Here is a 22119-nt window from a genome sequence, read left to right as displayed (position 1 = left end):
CGGACAAACTGCGCCGCTTTTAAGATTGGTAGCAGAGCTGCGAGTGTCGCGCCGTTTCTGACAATTCGGGCAACATGGCGTCGGAAGGTGGTAGCGATTCGCAGCTGAGAAGGAGAAGGCGCCGGGACCCGGAGGAACAGGAAAAAACAGAACTCAGCGAAAGAGAGCTGACAGTGGTAGTGGCGGTGGCCCAAGAGAATGAAGAGGAAAATGAAGAGCGCTGGGTTGGGCCTTTACCTGTAGAGGCAACATTGGCCAAGAAGAGGAAAGGTAGCTACAGAGATAAGCCCAGGGCGAGTTGAAATCTGCATCCCCCGACTGGGAGATTTCGAACCAGACCCCCAAAAGAGATGGTGTGTGATTGCGGGGTTTTGTGCCCTCTGAACAGAGGATCTTCTGATTGCTGGTCATTCTATACTTGCACGTTCTCCCGAAATAGTGACCTGGGTTGAGTACAGCGTCCTTTTGGTAATACCAAACCGTGTTAATCATGGATGTGTTACAGTAATGTGTTCTAATAGATGCTAAAGCTAATTTATGCCACTATTTCCTATGCGCTAGGCGCCTCTCGTTTAATCCCTACAGCAGGTATATGAGGTTGGAATTTCTGTCTCCGTCTAGCAGATGTGAGAGTCAGGTTTTCTTGAAGGCTTTTAGTTCAGGAATGCTGTTCGTTGCGGCGCGCGGGGAGGGGGTGAGGGGGCGGTGCCTATTTAGAATCCTAAAGAGTAAGTAAAGATGATTATAATTCTGACTCTTCCAGTAATTACTTTTTTGACGTAGGAAAGTTACATAAGTTTCCTGGATCACAAATTTTTCATCTAAAACCAGCGGGGTGTGGTTTTCAAACCACACGCAGGAGATACCAGGGCCTGAAGGATTTTCCTACTTTCGTGGAATAGTGAACAGGTTTTATCAAATAAAAAGGGTGGGGACAGAGGTTAAATTTTCTTATTTTAAAAGTTCTATAAAATGTCTTTCTTAACGTGTAAGATCATTAAAATACGATTTTTCTGAAAGTTCAAATCACTTTATCATTCTCTCTCTCTGCTTCACACTCTTAAGTGATTCCTCATTATTTTCTAAACAAAGTCCAAACTCCCCAAATGGCCTACAAGGCTGTTCATGACATTATCTCTCCTTACCTCACCAAAACATTTCCACTGCTTCTCTATCCTAACTCTGTCTTCCTTACTCTGTACTCGAGACATATTAAGATCCTAAGATACTTGAGAATGGGGCATGCCCTTTTTTCTTATTTGAATGCCTACCAGGATGTTATGGTGTATACCTGGAATAATTTCCCTCACCCTTTTTCACTTCTAACTTGCTCAACTGTAGCATTTGTCTTCAACCATCACCTCTCTAAAGCCTGTGACTTCTCCAGTTTGGGCCAGGTTTCTGAAGAGCATCAATCATAAATCTGAAGTAATATTTAACATCTGAATTTACAGGTAGACTTCAAATTTATGTATCCATGTTTTGAAGAAGGCACTTTTTAAAACACTGTCCACTGACACCTTTAAAGTACATAATCTTTTTTACAGTTAGGTCTTTCTGTTAAATGTTTCCATAGCAATTTCTTCCTCATTGCACTTGCTACATTTTACAATTGTATATTTATTCATGTGATTGATTAATGTTCTTTTCCACTGCTAAGACTATACCCTTCTAGGGCGCCTGGGTGGCTCAGTGGGTTAAGCCACTGCCTTCGACTCAGGTCATGATCTCAGGGTCCTGGAATTGAGTCCCGCATTGGGCTCTCTGCTCAGCAGGGAGCCTGCTTCTTCCTCTCTCTCTCTGCCTGCCTCTCTGCCTACTTGTGATCTCTGTCTGTCAAATAAATAAATAAAATCTTTAAAAAAAAAAAAAAAGACTATACCCTTCTAAAAGCAAAGTCCATTCCTACTTTGCTTCAGTGCTTGCTACAGTGCTTTGCACATAGTTAAGTGTTCACTTAGTATTTATTGAATGAATGAATATGACAAAGTTAATGCTCTTACTGTTGCATTAGAATATTTTTGTATGTCCTTTCTAATGGAAAAATAAAAAAATATCAAAGTGTTGATAAGCGGGTTAAGCCTCTGCCTTGACACTTGGGTGGCTTAGTCTGTTAAGCTCTGCCTTCGGCTCAGGTCATGATCTCAAGGTCCTGGGATCGAGTCCCGCATCAGGCTCTCTGCTTGGCAGGAAGCCAGCTTCCTCCCCTCTCTCTCTCTCTCTCTCTCTCTCTCTGCCTGCCTCTCTGCCTACTTGGGATCTCTCTCTGTCAAAAAAATAAATAAAATCTTTAAAAAAATAAAAAGACAGGAATTTGATAATATATTTCTAGAAATAGAACATGTTCTTTTGACCCTGGATTTTTGTACTCATTTTCAGAAAGACATTATAAATTATTATATGGTACTACTTTTAATTAAACTGATGGTTTCTCAAAGACAAGAGTTATGTGTTCTTCATGTCCATGAGCCTTAACCTATTTTCTGTTCAGTAAATATCTGCTCAACAAGTAAACTAACTAGCAGCAAAAGGAATGGTATCAGATAGGATTATATTACCTGCCTATTACATAAAGACCCAAAAAGTCAATAACATTAAAAAAGACAGAGGTCTGGGACACTTTGGCGTAGTCGGCTAAGCCACTGCCTTTGACTCAGGTCATGACCCCAGGGTCCTGGAATCAAGTCCTGCATCAGGCTCCTTGCTCGGCAGGGAGCCTGCTTCTCTCCCCCTCTGCCTGCCACTCTGCCTACTTGTGCTTGTGCACACTTGCACTCTCTCTTGCTCTGACAAATAAATAAATAAATAAAATCTTCTTATATATATATAAAAAAAAAAGACAGAAGTCTACTTCTTTCATGTGTAAAAGGAGTCCCAAAGTAAACAGTCTAAGATTGGTATAGAGGCTCCAGACGGACACTCTTTGCAGCTTTCTGCCCTAACATCACTAAGATATGGCCCTCATCTTTATCCTGAGTGTTTATTAGAATTACAGTGCTGTTATTCCAGCTCCAAGTTGTAGGACTGAGGAAGGGAACAAGGGAACACTTTTTGAAAGAGACTTCCTCATTGTCGCACAACATTTCTCATTGACACATGGTCATGGTCACACCTAACTCTGGAGAAGTTGAGAAATGCCCCTTTAATAACAGCTGGATATCAACATGCCCATGTAAAAATGGGCATTCTGTTATTAAAAGTGAAGGAAAAAGGAGTTCGTTGGGCACCAGTTTGAGTCTGCTATGCATTGGTTAATGAAAAACTACAAAACATCTCATATTTAATATAGCAATTTTTATAGTTCTTTTTGGCCATCATTGGATTATTTTCCTAGATATGTCAATTTTTGCTAGTAAAATTGTTCATAGCTCCTGTAATGAAATCAGTATTTCCTCGGATTAACACTTTAAACAAATGTTTTGTCCCTGAAAAGTTGAGAACTCCAGAGTTTTTTTCAGCTCTAAAAATCTATTTCGAATTTTTTCATGTTAACTTGCTCTAATGCCAGTATCAGTGACTTCAGAGAGGATTAGTGCCTTTAAAGATAAACAGACATCAGTGGCCACGGTCCTCTTGTTACTTATTTAAGTTAAAACTAATAATTGATTCTACATGGCTAAAAAGATGGTTGTGATAATTTGGTGAAACTTTTAAAGGTTTTTGTTTCTTAATGGAACCTTCATAATAAGTCATAATTACTCGGTTCTTAAGTTCTGGGGACAATTAAGCCTTTTTATACTACCTTAGAACCTGTCATGACTGACTAAATAATGGTGCTATTCACTACTATAAAACAATAGAAGTTATAAGTGATGTAACAGACACTAAATTTTTTTTCATTACATGTGAATTAAGAGAATTTTAAGAAACTCTAGAAGAAAATGCAAAATAGAATTAAGAAAATCTTAAATACAAAATAGTATATAGTTCCAGTTAAAAATACATTTTTCTTTACTTTTTTTTCCTTCAGTTCTAGAGTTTGAAAGAGTCTATCTTGAAAATCTCCCCAGTGCATCTATGTATGAACGCAGTTACATGCACAGAGATGTTATCACCCATGTGGTTTGCACCAAGTAAGTCTATCACATCATTTTATATCTTTCTAAAAAATGTCTTAGGGGCACCTGGGTGGCTCAGTGGGTTATGCTTCTGCCTTCGGCTCAGGTCATGATCTCAGGGTCCTGAGATTGAGCCCCACATCGGGCTTTCTGCTTGGTGGGGAGTCTGCTTTCCCCACCCCCTCTGCCTGCCTCTCTGCCAACTTGTGATCTGTCAAATAAATGAAATTTTTTAAATTTATTTTTTAATAGATTTTATTTATTTATTTGACAGACAGAGATCAGAAGCAGGCTCCCTGCTAAGCAGAGAGCCCAACACAGGGCTCAATCCCAGGATCCTGGGATCATGACCTAAGCCAAAGGCAGAGAAGCTTAACCCACTGAGCCACCCAGGCTCTCCAAATAAAATATTTTTTTTTTAAAATGTGTTTTATAAAAATGCTTCAGTTTTGAGGAGGATTTGTAGAAGTAACTCTAGGATACTATGGATTTCTGTTTAATGTCACAGTTTGTAATAGTTGGAGTTAAATAAAGGCCTACATTCTCTTTCCTATATCATACAAGAAGGGTGTTCAAGGTAAGATGTGTAAAGTACCTGGCATAGTCTAGGTTTCAATAAATGGCTTTCATTTTTATATATCATACAAGGGAGACTATTCTGTATAAAATCTTTTTGATACTTAACCAAACACCTTGGATAGGATACAAAACAAATGTATGTTGAACTTTGCTGTAGAGAGAAGGAATATATTGAGATTTAATGATTTATAAGTTTCTGAAAACTAACGTAATTTTCCTTCTGAAAACACTGCCTATAGGGTGATCTTAACATTAATGGGTTATAGGGTCTAGTGATTGCTGGTGAAATTTCTTTTTTTTAATGTTAAGTGCTAGCTCAATTCTGATCCTAGTTCTTGGGATTAAAATTAGTACCACAGCAACTATTAAAAAATCCAGAAAAGAACTACAAAGTTTGCAATAATGGCCTTCATAAAGGAAGATTTCTTTTTTATATATGTCATATAGTAGTCTTCATAAAGGAAGATATTTTTTTAAAAAACCTACTTTGAAAGTCAGAAACTCTCATGAATGATTTCTTTGGGGGTACTAAGTAATTCATAGATCTGTTCTACAAATTAACTTTTATAATTTTATATATGCAGGACAGACTTTATTATTACTGCCAGTCATGATGGACATGTTAAGTTCTGGAAAAAAATAGAAGAGGGAATTGAATTTGTTAAACATTTTCGTAGTCATCTGGGTAAGAATTTCACTTTGTGTTTGTGTTTATGTAGCTCTCTTAAATTGTATTGGTTAAAGTTTCTTTTAAAAATTTTTTCTTTGAATCATGTATATTTGTTTCATTGGTATTTACTAGTTTTTAATTTGATTTATTTAAATAGGAGTTATTGAGAGTATTGCAGTTAGCTCTGAGGGAGCATTGTTCTGTTCTGTGGGTGATGATAAAGCAATGAAGGTGTTTGATGTAGTGAACTTTGACATGATCAATATGCTGAAGCTTGGGTGAGTCTTTTTTTAAAGTATATATTTTTTAACTTAGTGAAATAAGTTTTAAACTGAATGTTACCATTTGGTAGATATTTCTAAACATTATATTGCCATCCCATTAAAAAATGTGCCTTTGAATTTTGCTTAGGAAAATTCAGTATGAATCCTTGTTATGATCTCTTTGGAAGCTTCTGCTGTGGTTTTCTCATTAATCACAGTAGAAGTTTTTAATCAGCATCATAGCAAGGATTCATTATATCCATTTGACATTACTTAATGGAGGAACAGGATCCATCATGTCGAAAATACTGGTGCTTAGAATTAACTTCTTTGCTGTGTTTATTTCAATCATCTGTATTGTGTCTTATAAGGCTTGTGTACATTTTGAACTTGAAGTGATTTGTTGGTGATTTTAAACTTTGAAGTATATTGATACCCAGCCTATGTGGTTGGACTGTACAGGAATTAGATGAATACTTGAAGCATGTCTTTCTTCAGATACTATACTGAATTTAAATATATCTTAATGAATGTCAGCTTTAAAGTCATAGTATTGTCAAAAAGTTTGGGACTTGTCTTAGCTCACACTACCATTAGAAAAGACCATAGGCTAAGTGGATTAAATAGTAGAATTTTATTTTCTCAGAGTTCTGGAGGCTGGAAAGTGCAAGATCAAGGTTCCAGCAGGGTTTAATTTGTGGTGAGGACTCTCTTTGGGGACAGGATGTAGGGAGGAATGGTATCTTGATCTTTCCCTACTCAGGCCACAGGCCTTTGGGATTAGGGCCCCACATTTATGACCTCATTCAACCTTAATTACCTCCTAATTATCTCCAAATAGGATCACCTTGGGTAACTGCAACATATGAATGGTGGGGGAAGGAGAACAACAGTTCATTACATAATAGGATTTCTTTTGGAATTTCCTTCAAAACCAGTTTATGAGCCACTAAAGGAAATCAGTCTCATTACTTATGGTCAGAACTTATTTTTGACTAGAAATAGAAATATCTTTTGGTTATCTGTCCTATTCCCTTGCTTTGTTTACCCACACTAGCGGTTTTTAAAAAATTAAATTTATTGATAAATGTTGAAACTTTGCCGTCTTTGAGGATATTAAAAGAGTATTTTTTTTTAATAAGTTTCGGTAAAAATTCTAAAAAAGTTCTGAGAAGTTCCAAGAAAGTTTTGATCATCAGCACCAACATTGGAATAACTGTATAACTTCTCAAACTTGACTGCATAGGAGACAACACTCATTTGAGTGTGTAAGTTCAGTGAATTAATTAAATTTGTCCCAGTTCTTTTACCCTTTGTTCATCAGGTAGCATGTTCAAACTTTATAGTTTTAAGATCAAGTTTTAAGATCAACTTTATAGTTTTAAGATCAATAATGAGAATGCAATATCAAAATGTTTTTCTTTTGATCATAGTCATAACTAAAATGTTGTTATTTTAAACATTTCAAGGATGGATTTATCAAGTATACTGTTACATGCTAACCTATTTAAAAGTAAGTTTCACATAGACTGAGATGTGGACAGAAATCCCAAAGGCAATGCCTTGAAATATTTTGAGTTTGGGGTCTGATTAGGTTTTCTTATCTGCCCAAAAGAAGTAAATGATCTACTATCTGCAGTTCTTTTTGTGGTCTGATAAATCCTGTGGTCTGAGGTCAGAAAGAGAAAAATTAGGAACTCTCTTAGTTCCTTCCCATTTTCTATCTCTCTGCTGCTTTGAGCAAGGAATCCAAAATTAATCAAATCATTGTCCAGGGCACTTTTCTGGTGGTGAGGGTGGAAAAAGATGCTTATTTGTATTGATCTCTTTTTTCCCTCAATTCTTAAATATTTTAGCTATTTTCCTGGACAGTGTGAGTGGATCTATTGCCCAGGGGATGCCATCTCTTCAGTTGCTGCTTCTGAGAAGAGCACAGGAAAAATTTTTATCTATGATGGTCGAGGAGATAACCAGCCACTTCATATCTTTGACAAACTCCATACATCACCTCTTACTCAGATACGGCTGAATGCAGTTTACAAAGCAATAGTGTCTTCTGATAAATCTGGAATGATTGAATACTGGACTGGGCCTCCTCATGAGTATAAGTTCCCCAAAAATGTGAACTGGGAATATAAAACTGACACAGATTTATATGAATTTGCCAAGTGCAAGGCTTATCCAACCAGCATATGTTTTTCACCTGATGGGAAGAAAATAGCTACTATTGGTTCTGATAGAAAAGTTAGAATTTTCAGATTTTTAACTGGAAAACTCATGAGAGTCTTTGATGAATCACTAAGTGTAAGTACAATATAAATTTAATGACTGTTTCCTTTTCTGAATGTCTTTATTTTGTGCTGTTTCTTAAAAGATATTTTTTGTGGGTGTAGATATTTACGTGGATGGTTATTTTCTCTTAGCACATTGAAGATATTGTTCAGCTGTCTGCTCTCTTTCATTGTTCTTCAGAACTCTCTTCCCTAGTTTTATGATGTGGTATCTTTTGAGCCAGTTATTCTTACATTTATGTGGCTGTTTCTAGTTTAGCTTTGTTTGTAAGTTCATCCTCTTAAACTCCTCAAAACTCATTCTAGACTTTTTTCTTACCCTTTTCTTAACTCTGTTCATTCCTGCCTGTTTGTATGACTGCTCCCAAATTGATTTTTCCAGCTTTCTGTTGTGAAAAGAGCTGGTGCTATCCTTTGTTTTGTTTTGGTTTGGTTTTGGTTTTTTTGTTTTGCTTTGTTTTGCTGATCTTCATAAATGGCACCAATATCCATTTGCTTGCACAAACCAAAGAAACCTGAATCATCCTTAACTCTTTTTCCTTACCCCTCTTTTTAATTCATTATGAGTCCTGTCAGTTTTACTTTCTAAATATGCTTTAAATTTATCAGTTTCTTTCAGCACAACTCTCAGTACTAAAGCTCATGATCTTTTGCATAGACGATCTCATGGCCTACTGCCTGTGTCCTGGCTTCCTCCTAATCTGTTACACACGCTGTACCCAGAGCAATTTTTTTTTTTTTAATTTTAAATTTTAAATTTTTATTTATTTTTTTAAAGAGTTTATTTATTTATTTATTTATTTATTTTTTAAAAGATTTTATTTATTCATTTGACAGAGAAAGATCACAAGTAGGCAGAGAGGCAGGCAGAGAGAGAGAGGAGGAAGCAGGTTCCCTGCTGAGCAGAGAGCCCGTTGTGGGACTCGATCCCAGGACCCTGAGATCACGACCTGAGCCGAAGGCAGCGGCTTAACCCACTGAGCCACCCAGGCGCCCCTAAAGAGTTTATTTATTTATTTGACAGACAGATCACAAGTAGGCAGAGAGGCAGGCAGGGGGTGGGGGGCGGGAAGCAGGATCCCCGCCGAGCAGAGAGCCAGACGCAGGGCTCGATCCCAGGACTCTGGGATCATGACCCAAGCCGAAGGCAGAGGCTTTAATCCACTGAGCCACCCAGGTGCCCCTGGAGCAGGTTTTTTCTTGTTGTTTTGTTTTGTTTTTGTTTTTGTTTTTGTTTTTCTTTAAATGCACATCTGATCATGTCATTTTTTGAACCTTTTAGTGACTTCCTGTTCTTAGAATCAAGACCAAATTCATGGCCTGCCTTGTTGTGGCCTTTGCCTACTACTCTACCCTACTGTAAATCACCTTTCTCCCTGCCTCTTACTCTAGCCATTTAGGCTTTCTTTCATTTCTTGAACATGTCTCCCACTATAGGGCCTTTGCATATGCTCTTGCTGCTGCCTGGGGTCACCCCTCCCCCATTCTTTCCATTACCTGTTGAATTTACACTTCAAATCTTATTTAAAGGGTCACTTCCTATGGGAATTCACTGTTCATATAATCCAAGACAGTTGGGTTTTTTTTAAGGTTTACTCATTTACTTTAGAGAGAGCACAAGAGAGGGTAAGCATACCTGCAAGCTGGAGTGGGGATCAGAGGGAGAGAATCTTCAAGCAGACTCAGCCCTTGATCAGTGTAGAGCCTGACTTGGGGCTTGATCTTAACACCCATGAGTTTACAACCTGAGCCAAAACCAAGAGCTGGTTAACCAATTGAGTCACCTACCTATCCGTAGGGACTCAGTGACTCAGTGTCACTATTTAATTTTCCTGTAGAGCATTTGGCATGGTCTTATTTTTGATTAATATGTATCAACCCCTCATAAATTAAACTCTATGAATCTATGGTCCCTTATCTATTTTGGTTCCTGTTTGTATCTCCAGCACTGAGAACAATACCTGATACATAACTGCTAACAAGAATTTGTTAAAACAAAACAAAAAACAAAAAAAGAATTTGTTAAAGCATGTAATTGTAAAATAAGAGTTTCTGTCCATGCAAAGTTAACTGTTTTTTTGTGGAAATTTGGATTTCATCATTGCTAATGGTATGTTGGATCCTCTAAGAATCTGTGGGTTGAACCTTTGTAGCAGTAATGTTTATTGTATGACCTTGTCAATTTTACAGTCTTGGTAGTGACCAATTTATATTAGATTCCCTGCATTAAGATCTTAAATTCTATTATTTTTATCAGTGACACTCTTATTTGTTGGCAAGTAGCAGTAAGTTGGGTAGATTATCTGCCTAAAGTAGTATGAATCCAGACAAATGTGAAGATGTATTTGCAGTCAAATCATCCCCATGACTCATTTTCTTGGTGGAAGAGAATAGCTCTCCCCTATACTTTTAAGAAAAGGAGAAAATGTCCTTTGTAATGTTTTCTTCTTTAATGTTAGATAGTAACTAAATATTAAAACATTTAAAACACAGTCTTTAAAAAACTAAATAAAATTTTAAAAAATTAAAACACAGTCTCTGGATGTATATCTCTTAACACGAATACTCTTGAGCTGTTCAGTCCACTCTGTTCATCCTTGTTTCAACATTTCTTGAAGTCAGAGTGCTGAGATGATAAGAGAAAATCAGTAGTAAAGCTTATGATCAGATTGAGATTCAGAATAAGAGAAGTTACCAAAACAAAACAAAAACAAATGCCAAGTAAATTAGTTAGAATGCTAGTGAGTAGTGAATGTGTGGAATCTCACAGTTAAAGAGATATGCATATGCGGCCTATGGCTATATAGTTCTGTATCATAGAGGCCCTGGTATTAAGACTAGAATATGTAAAAAGATACCGATGTACTTATCAGGTTGGATTAACATTTATGAAATATTTCACTAGCAGAAGTATTTATGAAATACTTCATTTTCACTGGCAGAGGGCCAGTGAAAATGAACTTCTTGGGGTGCCTGGGGGCTCAGTTATGTGTCTGCCTTTGGCTCAAGTCATGATCTTGGAGTCCTGGGATTGAGCCCTACATTGGGCTCCCTGCTCAGCGGCGAGTTTGTTTCTCCCTCTGTGATCTCTCTCGCTCTTGCTGTCAAATAAATAACTAAATAAATAAAATCCTTAAAAAAAAAAAAAAAGGAAAGAAAATGAATCTTCTCTGTAACAAAATAATCAAGAGTCCCTCACTACAAAAATTTACTCTGACATGTAGGCTATTTCTAGCATACAAACAAACAATTATCAGTCTCAGAGACTGGACACAAGAAACTCTAATGACCAGGCTTTTTATCTGTCCTGTAAGAACTTTGTTTCTTGTTGTTCCCTCATACACATACCTCCTTTTGTCTTTTGGAGTTACTTACGTTGTTCTCTCCGTATCTAGAAAAACAGGATTTCTAGTGAATGCAAGCCTGAAAAAAAAAAGATTGGTTTCTTTCCATCTCCAGTGGAGACCTACTTTTGAATTCTGCTGCTTGATGCCCTAAATATCTGGAAAAGTGTATGAAAGATCATATTTTGGGGGAAACTTATAGTATAATAATACATAGTAATTATGATGTGACCCTATCTGAAATTATTTTAAATATCTAAAGAAAACCAAATAACAAAACTAGAGAGCACTCAAAAATATTCATCCACACAAAATCACATTTACTTAATGATAATCTGTGTTGTACTTTCTGTAAAAATAACTTGAAACATTTTCTTTAAAGATTTTATTTATTTGAGAGACGGAGATCACAAGTAGGCAGAGAAACAGGCAGAGAGAGAGGAGGAAGGAGGCTTCCCGCTGAGCCGAGAGCCCAGTGTGGGACTTGATCCCAGGACCCTGGGATCATGATCTGAGCTGAAGGCAGAGGCTTTAACCCACTGAGCCACCCAGGTGCCCCACTTGAAACATTTTCTAAAATGTCATGAAATCGTTATAAATTAGTGAAATAATAAGAGTTCATTCATTCAGGAGTGCCTGGGTGGCTTAGTGGGTTAAAGCCTCTGCCTTCAGCTCAGGTCACGATCCCGGCATCCTGGAATCGAGCCCTGCATCAGGCTTTCTACTTGGCGGGGAGCCTACTTCCCCCTCTCCTTTCTCTGCCTGCCTCTCTGCCTGCTTGTGATCTCTCTCTCTCCTCTCTCTGTCAAATAAATAAATAAATAATATCTTTAAAAAAAAAAAAAAGAGTTCATTCATTCAACAAAAACTGAGTGCCTGTTATATCATGTCAGGCCCATGATCCCTGTATAGGGACCTTACAGTCTAGTTGCGTTGTCCACATGTGGCCAACTAGCCACATGTGGCTGTTGAGCACTTGATAGGAAGCTAGTCCAAATTGAGATGGGCTGAAAGTATAAAATACAGGATTTCAAAAACCTAATATAAGAAACATAGAATGTAATATATCTCAAAAAATGTTTTTTAAGATTTTATTTTTAAGGGCGCATGGGTGGCTCAGTGGGTTAAGCCGCTGCCTTCGGCTTGGGTCAGGATCTCAGGGTCCTGGGATTGAGTCCTGCATCGGGCTCTCTGCTCAGCAGGGAGCCTGCTTCCCTTCTTCTCTCTCTGCCTGCCTCTCTGCCTACTTGTGATCTCTGTCAAATAAATAAATAAAATCTTAAAAAAAAAGAAAAAGATTTTATTTTTAAGTAATCTCTACACCCATCATGGGCCTTGAACTTACAACCCTGAGATCAAGAGTCACATCCTCTACCACCTGAGCCAGCCAGGTGCCCCATCTCAATTTTTTAATATTGCCTAAAGCTTAAATGATTATATTTTGGATATATTGGGTTCAATAAAACATTTTTTCTGAAGATTTTATTTGTCTCAGAGAGAGAGAAAGCACAAGCAGGGGAGGCAGCAGGCAGAGGAAGAAGCAGGATCCCTACTCAGCAGGGAGCCTGATGCAGGACTCAATCCCAGGAACCCAGGATCATAACCTAAGCTGAAGGCAGACGCTTAATCAACTGAGCCACCCATGCATCCCTGAATAAAACATTATTAAGACTAATTTCACCTGTTTTTTTTTTAAGTAGCTACTTGAAAATGTAAAATTATATATGTGGTTTCCATTATATTTCTATTGGAAAGTACTAGTCTGCGGCTTGAAAAAGGCAGTAGATAGAGTTTCAATAGAGAAAACAGTAGTTACATAAACTTTTAAGAAGAACCAGTTAGCATAAATTCTATTTTTTATGATTGAACTTACTTATTTTCTGCTTATAGTATTTAGAATCCTCCTGAAGATGACGCATAAGTATATAATCTTTCAGTAGCTCTTAATGTGTTCTGTGCTTCTATTTGAATTTTCATTCCCGGGGCGCCTGGGTGGCTCAGTGGGGTAAGGCCTCTGCCTTCAGCTCAGGTCATGCTCTCAGGGTCCTGGGATCGAACCCCGCATTGGGCTCTCTGCTCAACAGGGAGCTGCTTCCTCCCTGCCTCTCTGCCTACTTGTGATCTCTCTCTCTCTGTCAAGTAAATAAACAAAGTATTAAAAAAAAAAACCTCATTCCCTTTATCATGTAGCTTTTTTGTTAATAAATGGTTTGCTTCTTAGATGTTTACTGAACTCCAGCAGATGAGGCAACAGTTACCCGACATGGAATTTGGCCGACGAATGGCTGTAGAACGTGAGTTGGAGAAAGTGGATGCAGTAAGATTAATTAACATAGTTTTTGACGAGACTGGACACTTCGTGCTGTATGGGACAATGCTAGGCATTAAAGTTATAAATGTAGAAACAAACCGGTAAGTTTTAATATGACGTGTTTTAAAAGTGCATTCATTTTGGGGGGACCATTTTCTCCTCTAGGGAAACAATGGGAGTTTTGTTTATTCCAGGACAAGTGGAATGGTCCCAAATGTCTAAACTTAACCAAATGTTTTGACTGGATTTTTCTGTGGTCTTTTGGTTGTTTATAATCTTATGTAAAAAGTTTCCACTCATGTTTGTAAAAGAAGTGGAAAAAAGATATGCATAGTTTCAAGTTGGTGTGTGTGTGTGTGTGTTTTACCAAGTTTCAGTCTCTCTTTTGCTTATTGATTTAAATTAGCCTGGTTCATGTTTAATGTTGCCAAATATTTTAACCACAGAATTCAGCATTACATCCTGCTAGACATAAAATCAGAAGTTAAAATGCATGAAACCACCATAAGCCTTTTGTGCAAACAGTCCATTTGGTTTTAGTACAAAATAGCCACAGTAAGATACTATCACTGAATATAAATGCGAAGAACTTAAAGTATATTTTAAAGAGAAAAAAATCTAGTGCTGTACATTTTCACTTGTAAACAAATTTATATTGTAGTTCTTGGCAGTATAGAATCTTTGAAGGTTTACAGAACGATTAAAATAATAGCGACAGGGATAAGTTAAAATTATATGACTGAATGTATTTTTTTTAACCTGGAGATTCCAGCCACCTACCAATTTAAAATCATTCTTTTTGGGGGAGGGGGATAGAGAAACATTTCTTTAAACATTTACTAGTTATTTTATACAAAGGTAAAGGATAAAGGATAGTTGATTCCTACCTTTTAACTATAAAGCTTTTGTAATTGGACTTCATTCTGATAATTTTATTGTATAAAATGTATTTTCTAGGTGTGTGCGCATCTTAGGCAAGCAAGAAAATATTAGAGTGATGCAGTTGGCTTTGTTCCAGGGAATAGCCAAAAAACATCGTGCTGCAACTACTATAGAAATGAAAGCTTCTGAAAACCCTGTTCTTCAGAATATTCAAGCTGACCCGACAATAGTTTGTACATCTTTCAAAAAGAACAGATTTTATATGGTATGCGGAAGTACAAGGAAAAAGACCTTAGTTCTTCCAATTTGGTTGGAGTTTTATTTTCTTGTCTTGTACTTTCAACTGAAGAGAATGTTGGCAATAATAGCAGACTTTCTAAACAACCAGAATACTATCTTAAAACATTAATATTGTAGAATTTTTAACTAGGACTTGATTTTGTACTGTTTTCCTTCCTGTTTTGAAAATTTTTCAACCTGGCTTCTGCAACTGTTTGTGTTGTCTTAGAGGTTAGGAAATAAGCGGTTATGGTAATAATTGCATCCAAAATAGCTTTGCTATGGGGTTTTAAAATTCTGCAAAAGATTGCTTTTCATCTTTTATTCTGAAACATAATTTATCTCCCTTGAACTTGCACACTTCCTTCTCTAAGCACATTTCTATTTATTGCCTTTTAAATCCCTTGTAATGGTGCTACCTTAAAAGTGAATATTCCTGAGGAATTATTTTTTTCTACAGTACTACAGGTACTTTGCGTGTTAACTAACACTGGGCTCAGAATCAAACTACCAAGCTATCTAAGAGTAGCAGTGTCCTAATGGTTAAGCCAACCAGAAAAAATCTAAAATACAGAGACCTCTGCCCTACCCTTCTGTTTTCCCCACTGAAGTCAGAGACTTCCTAAGTCCCAAATTTGGCTATTTTTCTGCCTAAAATCTTTTAATGGCTCCTCAAATATCTATATTACATGGCTTTTCTACCTGTCTTTCTTCATTTTTAGTTCATTTGCTACACTGTACTGAATTTGATCCCATTTGCAGTAATTGAGTGTCCTTGTTTACCTCAAGGTGTTTGCGCAGGCTCTTCCTGCTGCCAGTCACACACCTGTCCCCAGTCCCTACTCTCACTAGGTCTCAGTTTGGAAGCCTTCTCTTGACATCAGGTCTGATTAGGTATGCTTGCTTGTGCACTATGTCACAGTTTTTGGAATAATTTCTTTTCTTTTCTTTTTTTTAAAGTCTCTGACCCTATCATCTCCTCCTTAATATAAAATTCTGAAATACAGGACCTTATGTTTTCTTTACAGGACCTCATGTTTTATTCACAAGGTTTAGTAAAGTGTCTGGCTCATTATAGTATACTCATTCTTTCATCTGATATATTGTAAGCAGCTGTGATGCTATTCAGTTTACCAGCATTTGATAAATGTGGGAAATAGCAGCTTATCGCAACCAAACTTTTAGCCTAAAATGGGTACATTCTTTTAAGATGAAAATTTTATTTATAATAGTCAAGGTCTTTGATAAAAAATTAATACATATTGAAGGAAAAGAATTTTTCTTGTTTTAGCTGTAATTTAACTGTTTTGAAGGTAAAAGTTAATTGTAAGAGGGAATCCTTGGTATATACTAAAAACATGTACTAATGTTCCATTCACTTCATCAAAAACTTTAACAAGTTACATTTTCCTTTTCTTCCTCTAGAGTTTACTTTTATGTTGATTAAATCATATATGTTCCTTGTAATCACTGAAGAAAAAGAAAGTCACTCTGTGCATCTTTATACAGCTAATATAAAATTCTTTCATTTTTAGACATACTTATTCATGAGTAAAAGCAAAATGGTATACATATGTATAAATTTATCCTTTTTTTCAAATCCAGTATCATGAAATAAAATTTTACAGAATTTGAACTCTAGTAGTTTAATACATGAGCTAAATCAAGACAACTATTTAAAAATTGATGTAGATATATCATACAGCAGACATGCCCTTCCTTTAAAAACTGGAGAGTAACATTATAAGGCAACAACATTCTACCTTGGTTGTTTGTTAATTTGGACTTTATACAAATAGATCAGGAATGACATTAGGCGAGATGGAGCCTGGGACACTGGCTTTACTTCCTGGAACTCAATTGGTTATCAGGTAGGGCTTTCTTGGGAGAAAAAGTCTCTACTTAATGAAAGTCAAGTTAAAAAACAAAAAACAAACAAACAAACAAAACAGACTTAGAGAAGTCCGAAGTTTTAACAACTGAAAGGTTTCTTTCAGTTTTCCCAATACCCTGAGGTACCCTGAAATTTCTACAACTTCACTCAAAATTTACATTCTTTCTTCCAAGCTTCAGGATTTAGATAGAACAGATGGGGCTTTGCAGACAATAGAGAAAGAAAGTCAAAATGCATTTCTGATTCATCTTTGAATCCTCAGGCTACCTAGCACCAGGTTCTGCTTCTGTAATAACAATTACTAATATGTATATAGTACCTTATACATTAGGCACTGTTCCCTAAGCATGTTATATCCCTTCATTTAATCTTCACAGCAGGTACCACTTTGAGGTAGTTATTATCATCCCCATTTATGAATGGGGAAATGGAAGAAATGAATTTACTTCCCCCAAATCATGGAACTAGTCAGTAGCGGAGCTGGAATTCAAACCCAGGAAATCTAAATAGTGGAAAGTAAGCAACAGATGACAGGTTTTGACATATTAGCTGGCAGAAGCAGAGAGCTACCTCAAATAAAACTGCATCTTGTTAAATGTGTACCCAAAGAGAAATTAAATCCCATTTGAAATCATACATCTTCATTAATGGATTTTCATATTAGACAAGTGTAAAAATAATTTAACTGTATTACACATCCTGTAATAGGAAGTGATTCCTGAAATAAGGATTTGTTCTGATGTGAATTCTTTTTCCTAAATACCATAAATAGAAATGAAATATTCTTGTTAAATTTTAACCATGTGAAAATTTTATTCATTCACTCTAATTTTCTTTTGAGTTTACCAAACGAGAACCAGAAGATACAAAAAGTGCAGATTCTGACAGAGATGTTTTTAATGAAAAACCTTCGAAAGAAGAAGTTATGGCAGCTACTCAAGCTGAAGGACCTAAACGAGTTTCAGATAGTGCCATTATCCACACAAGTATGGGAGACATTCACATCAAACTTTTTCCTGTTGAGTATGTACTATTTCTGTTGTCTTAAACACCAATGTAAATGTGTTTATTTGAAGAAACTGTGCAACTTAAAATTACTTCAACTTGAGGAATTTTAAAGAAGTGTTTGATAGAGCATCAACCTTTAGCTTTCTGATAATTGTTCCTCTAGAAAATGGGAAAAGTTTATACACATACTTCACAGGTTTATTATTAGGAATATGAAACATAGCTGCAAAAGTGCTGAATGTAAACTGTAAGTGATATACAAATATATTAGCTATATATCCCAATATGGTTTTTAAAGAAAATTACCTTTCCCAGGAACTGAACCCACTATACGAATTCAGTGAACATATGTATCTTAAGGTACTGTAGTTGTATTTTTTAACCTGCTAAATGATTCTGAAATTTAAATACTGTCAAATTCAAATATAATAAGCAATCATGATCTAAAGATAATATACTAAACAATATGAATATACTGTGGCTTATATGCTCTTTCAACTCTTGTTTATCCTGAGGTTAGAAGAGGTTATGAAAAAAAAATGATTCTGAAAGTTTCAGAAGATACTGAAAACACCATTAAGAAGCACAACTGCAAAGAAAACTCTTAAGATGCTCTGAATAGATTTCATATTTTTAACATGTGTCTTACTTAGGTGCCCTAAGACAGTGGAAAACTTCTGTGTTCACAGCAGAAATGGTTATTATAATGGACATACATTTCACCGTATAATTAAGGTAAGGTATACAAAAATTTTTTTTGAAGATTTATTTATTTGAGAGAGAACACGAGCAGTGGTGAGCGGGGCAGAAGGAGAGAATCTTCAAGCAGACTCCCCACTGAAGGCAGAGCCCGACTCGGGGCTTTATCCCACAGGCCTGAGATCATGACCCAAGCTGAAACCGGGAGTCAGATGCTTACCTGACTGAGCCACCCAGGTGCCCCAAGTTGACAGAAAATTTAAGTGATTTCCGGAACAGTATGTTTTTGCATAACCATAGGTTTAAACCTAAGGAATCGTCCTGTCTCACAATGATCAGTTTGTTACAAAGGAATAGGAAAAGGGGCCTGGGTGGCTTAGTCAGTTAAGCATCTGCCTTTGGCTCAGGTCATGATCCCGGGGTCCTGGGATTGGAGCCCCACATAGGGCTTCCTGCTCCTCAAGGAATCTGCTTCTCCTTCTCCCTCTGCCTGTCACTCCCCCTGCTTGTGCTCGCTCGCTTGCTTGCTCTCTTCCTGTCAAATAAATAAAATTTTTTAAAAAAATAGGGAAAATGGACTGTAGAAGCCAAAAAAAAAAAAAAAAGGATGGTCATGAATGTCAGATTTGGAATCAAGCACAGGAATAGTAACTTGGTACTTTTTAGAAACACTGCATCAGTATTTTGTCAGCAGTTAAAGCCAGGGTCAGATACAGAGTAAAAGGTCATGCTTAGATAAAACCCAAAGCTGAGGTTACTTGTACCTAGTGACTGGATAAGGTCTAGATCTAGCAGATAAGATTTTAAGTAATAAAAGAGACATGATGCCACTTAATCTTTGAGAACCACTAATTAAAACCTGAAGAAGAGAAAGAACTTGGCCCAGGATTTTGTTGAGCGGTGTTCCATAAAATAGATGGGGCAGTAATACAGTTCTTGGTAACTAGCAGGTCAGAAATGACAAGGGGGATGAATAATCAGATTTGGGGGGTTCTGAAAGAATTAGTAAATGACTCACCAGGCAATCCAGAGTGTTTAGGGAAAGGGAAGAGAGAAAAGAGGGGCAATTCTATAAAACAGCACACTATACAGATCTAAAACTTTCTTACAATATTAATTGGTTTTAATTAGATTATTGGGAAAGACAGTACATGTCTATAAATGAGATCTTTGCAGTTTTGTTTCCAGTCAATAAGGTAGTGTTTAAGCAATGGAAATACATCTTTTAAAGTAAAGTATAACTTACTGAGGTTTTAATAAAACCAGTTTATAGAGAGACAGTTAAGAAAAGTTAAGATTTTACTGACTATACAACACCCTTAAACATAAGATTCCAAAGTGTGCATATAGAAAAAGAGAAGTGTAATGTGTTTTTTGTGTGCTTCCTGTTAAGGGCTTCATGATTCAGACAGGAGATCCAACAGGAACTGGTATGGGAGGTGAAAGCATATGGGGAGGAGAATTTGAAGATGAATTTCATTCAACATTACGACATGACAGACCATATACACTCAGCATGGCCAATGCTGGATCGAATACTAACGGATCCCAGTTTTTCATAACAGTAGTGCCAACGGTAAGAACAGCATTGTCTATAAGCCACAGAGTCATAGATTATGATCGAAGAATGAATTCAGTGGAAGAGAGCTGCAGGATTCTCTACCATTATTTATATCTGCCAGGATATAACAATGAAAACAATTTAAATAATAAAGTAGAAAAATTACCTAACAAATTGGATTTTACTTTGTAAAACTCAGGACACTTGAGTTTAAGTGAACTTGCCAATACTAGTTGTACAACAGAAAACAAATTTTACTTCTGGGGCTGTTTCCTTATCTTCAGAATGGGAGAAATCAGAGTATATGAATTCTGAATTTTAAGAGCTTTATTCTGTATTTTTATATCTCTGAAATCAGAATACAGCCCATAATCAACAGCACTGTAGATTTGCCAAAATACAGCATTATATAAGAATATAAGAATATTCTTTATACTCACTGAAGAATATTCATTATATAAGAATATAAGAATATTGCACTTTCTTGCTATGCAGTTACACAAAATTATACAAATTATTACACTTTATTTTTTGGAATGAAGCACCATGCAACAAAGGAACAATATTTGTAATTACTATCAGGCACAAAGTCTCATGTAATATTCATAGTACTTCTAGTATCACTATGCCCAGTTTTAAAAATAGATGAGGAAATGAACAGTCAGACATGATTAACTTGCCAGAGGTCAAGTAGGCAGCAAGAGCCAGCATTTGAGCTCCCATATCTCTAATATGAATGAGCAGCATGTGCTAATAGTTCCAAACTGCCTCTTTCTTATACAGGTAGGAATCCTGCAGAGAAATTTTTTAAAGCCTTAGGCATAATTCTTGAGCTATGCAGAGAGACTTACCTTTAGCAAACATCTTCTAGATCTGTCTGAAAGATGCAGATATCTAATTAAACATTATACTGTGCTTTTATATTTTTTCATATAATTATGGAAATCACTCTTAAAAGCTGCTAAATGAAGTTAACTGCATATCCTTTTAATTAAATTTTAAAAATGAAGCATAAACTTAAATTCTCTTTAATTTGCTCACCCAGAGGATATGATTTAAGAAATCTGGGTTTACCAAGATTTTCCATTTCTCCTCCAATGCAGCCTTGGCTTGATAATAAGCACACAGTGTTTGGACGAGTGACTAAAGGAATGGAAGTTGTACAAAGGATCTCCAATGTCAAAGTCAATCCCAAAACAGATAAGCCCTATGAGGATGTCAGCATCATAAATATTACTGTCAAGTAGAATAAGGTTTGTCTCATTGTATGTGTAAATAAAAACACACATATATCAAACAGGGTTATTTTACATTAGAAAGCTCTTAGGACTTGCTGAACATACAAATCATGTTTCAAGGATCCAATATTATGTTTTTATATTTTTCATTAAAGGTCCTTTTTAAAAACTTTGCCTTTGATTTTTCTTGCAGCATTTCTCATCCTAGGAGGTAATAAACTCAAGTGAACAAATTTGGGCAAACAGCATCCCTTACATGTAATCTGTCATGAGACTCAAAACCAGATTAAATAATGAGAATCATATGCATAGGTTGCTTAGCTTTTTAAAACAGCCACATTATCTGCCCACATGTTTCTTTAGATCCACTAAAAAAGGATAACAGGATCTAATAGTAATATACCACTTCCCTTCTTTTCTTAGGTTTATGTTCCATGTCATATAGTTTTGCCTTTCATTGTTAAAAATAGTAAGCAGTGTTAAGTGAAATTTCAGACATAAATAGGAAGTTGTAGTTTATTAAAGATTTAGGAATAACTTATTCTGAGTTTCAGGTAAATCACACTTAAATGAGTATTACACCTAGTATTTAAATATAAGAATAAGAATAAATTAATACTTCAGTCCTTAGTTTTACATACAGGTCCATTTTACTATTGTCACATTATTTTCCTCACATAACTAAATTCATATTTTCTGTCCTCAAGTTATAGTATCTTTTCTTACCTTACTAAATATACTATCAAGAAAGTATATATTGGGGTGCCTGGGTGGCTCAGTGGGTTAAGTCTCTGCCTTCGGCTCAGGTCATGATTCCAGGGTCCTGGGATGGAGCCCCGCATCGGGCTCTCTGCTCAGCAGGGATCCTGCTTCCCCCTCTCTCTCTCTGACTGCCTCTCTGCCTACGTGTGATCTCGGTCAAGGAAATAAATAAAAATTTTTTTAAAAAATTATATATTAAGTGAAACTTTTAGTAGCTAATAATGGAGCAATTATTAGTAATTCAAGCTGTAAAACAGTATGAGTTCAAAATGTATTGATT

General features: G+C 36.3%; 1 protein-coding gene across 2 annotated transcripts; it reads left to right on the top strand.

Moving 5' to 3' along the window:
• The first annotated feature begins 65 nt into the window (after nt 1-65).
• Nucleotides 66-21246, top strand: PPWD1 (peptidylprolyl isomerase domain and WD repeat containing 1). 2 transcript variants are annotated; one of them, XM_044268133.1, is made up of 11 exons: nt 66-270; nt 3971-4073; nt 5222-5322; nt 5465-5585; nt 7427-7874; nt 13427-13617; nt 14474-14663; nt 17413-17594; nt 18233-18314; nt 19672-19854; nt 20943-21246. In XM_044268133.1, the coding sequence occupies exons 1-11, from the start codon at nt 75-77 to the stop codon at nt 21084-21086; spliced, it is 1941 nt and encodes a 646-aa protein (XP_044124068.1). In that variant the 5' UTR covers nt 66-74; the 3' UTR covers nt 21087-21246. The 2 variants fall into 2 exon arrangements, with proteins under 2 accessions (XP_044124068.1, XP_044124079.1); XM_044268144.1 differs by lacking the exon at nt 66-270 and having other exon boundaries at nt 4022-4073; nt 5222-5247; nt 5563-5585.
• Nucleotides 21247-22119: the final 873 nt, after the last annotated feature.

Source organism: Neovison vison, chromosome 1 (assembly GCF_020171115.1).
Source record: "Neovison vison isolate M4711 chromosome 1, ASM_NN_V1, whole genome shotgun sequence".
Classification (NCBI taxonomy): Eukaryota; Metazoa; Chordata; class Mammalia; order Carnivora; family Mustelidae; genus Neogale; species Neogale vison.
Note: the sequence above shows the minus strand (reverse complement) of the source record. Positions and strands in the feature narration are given on the sequence as shown.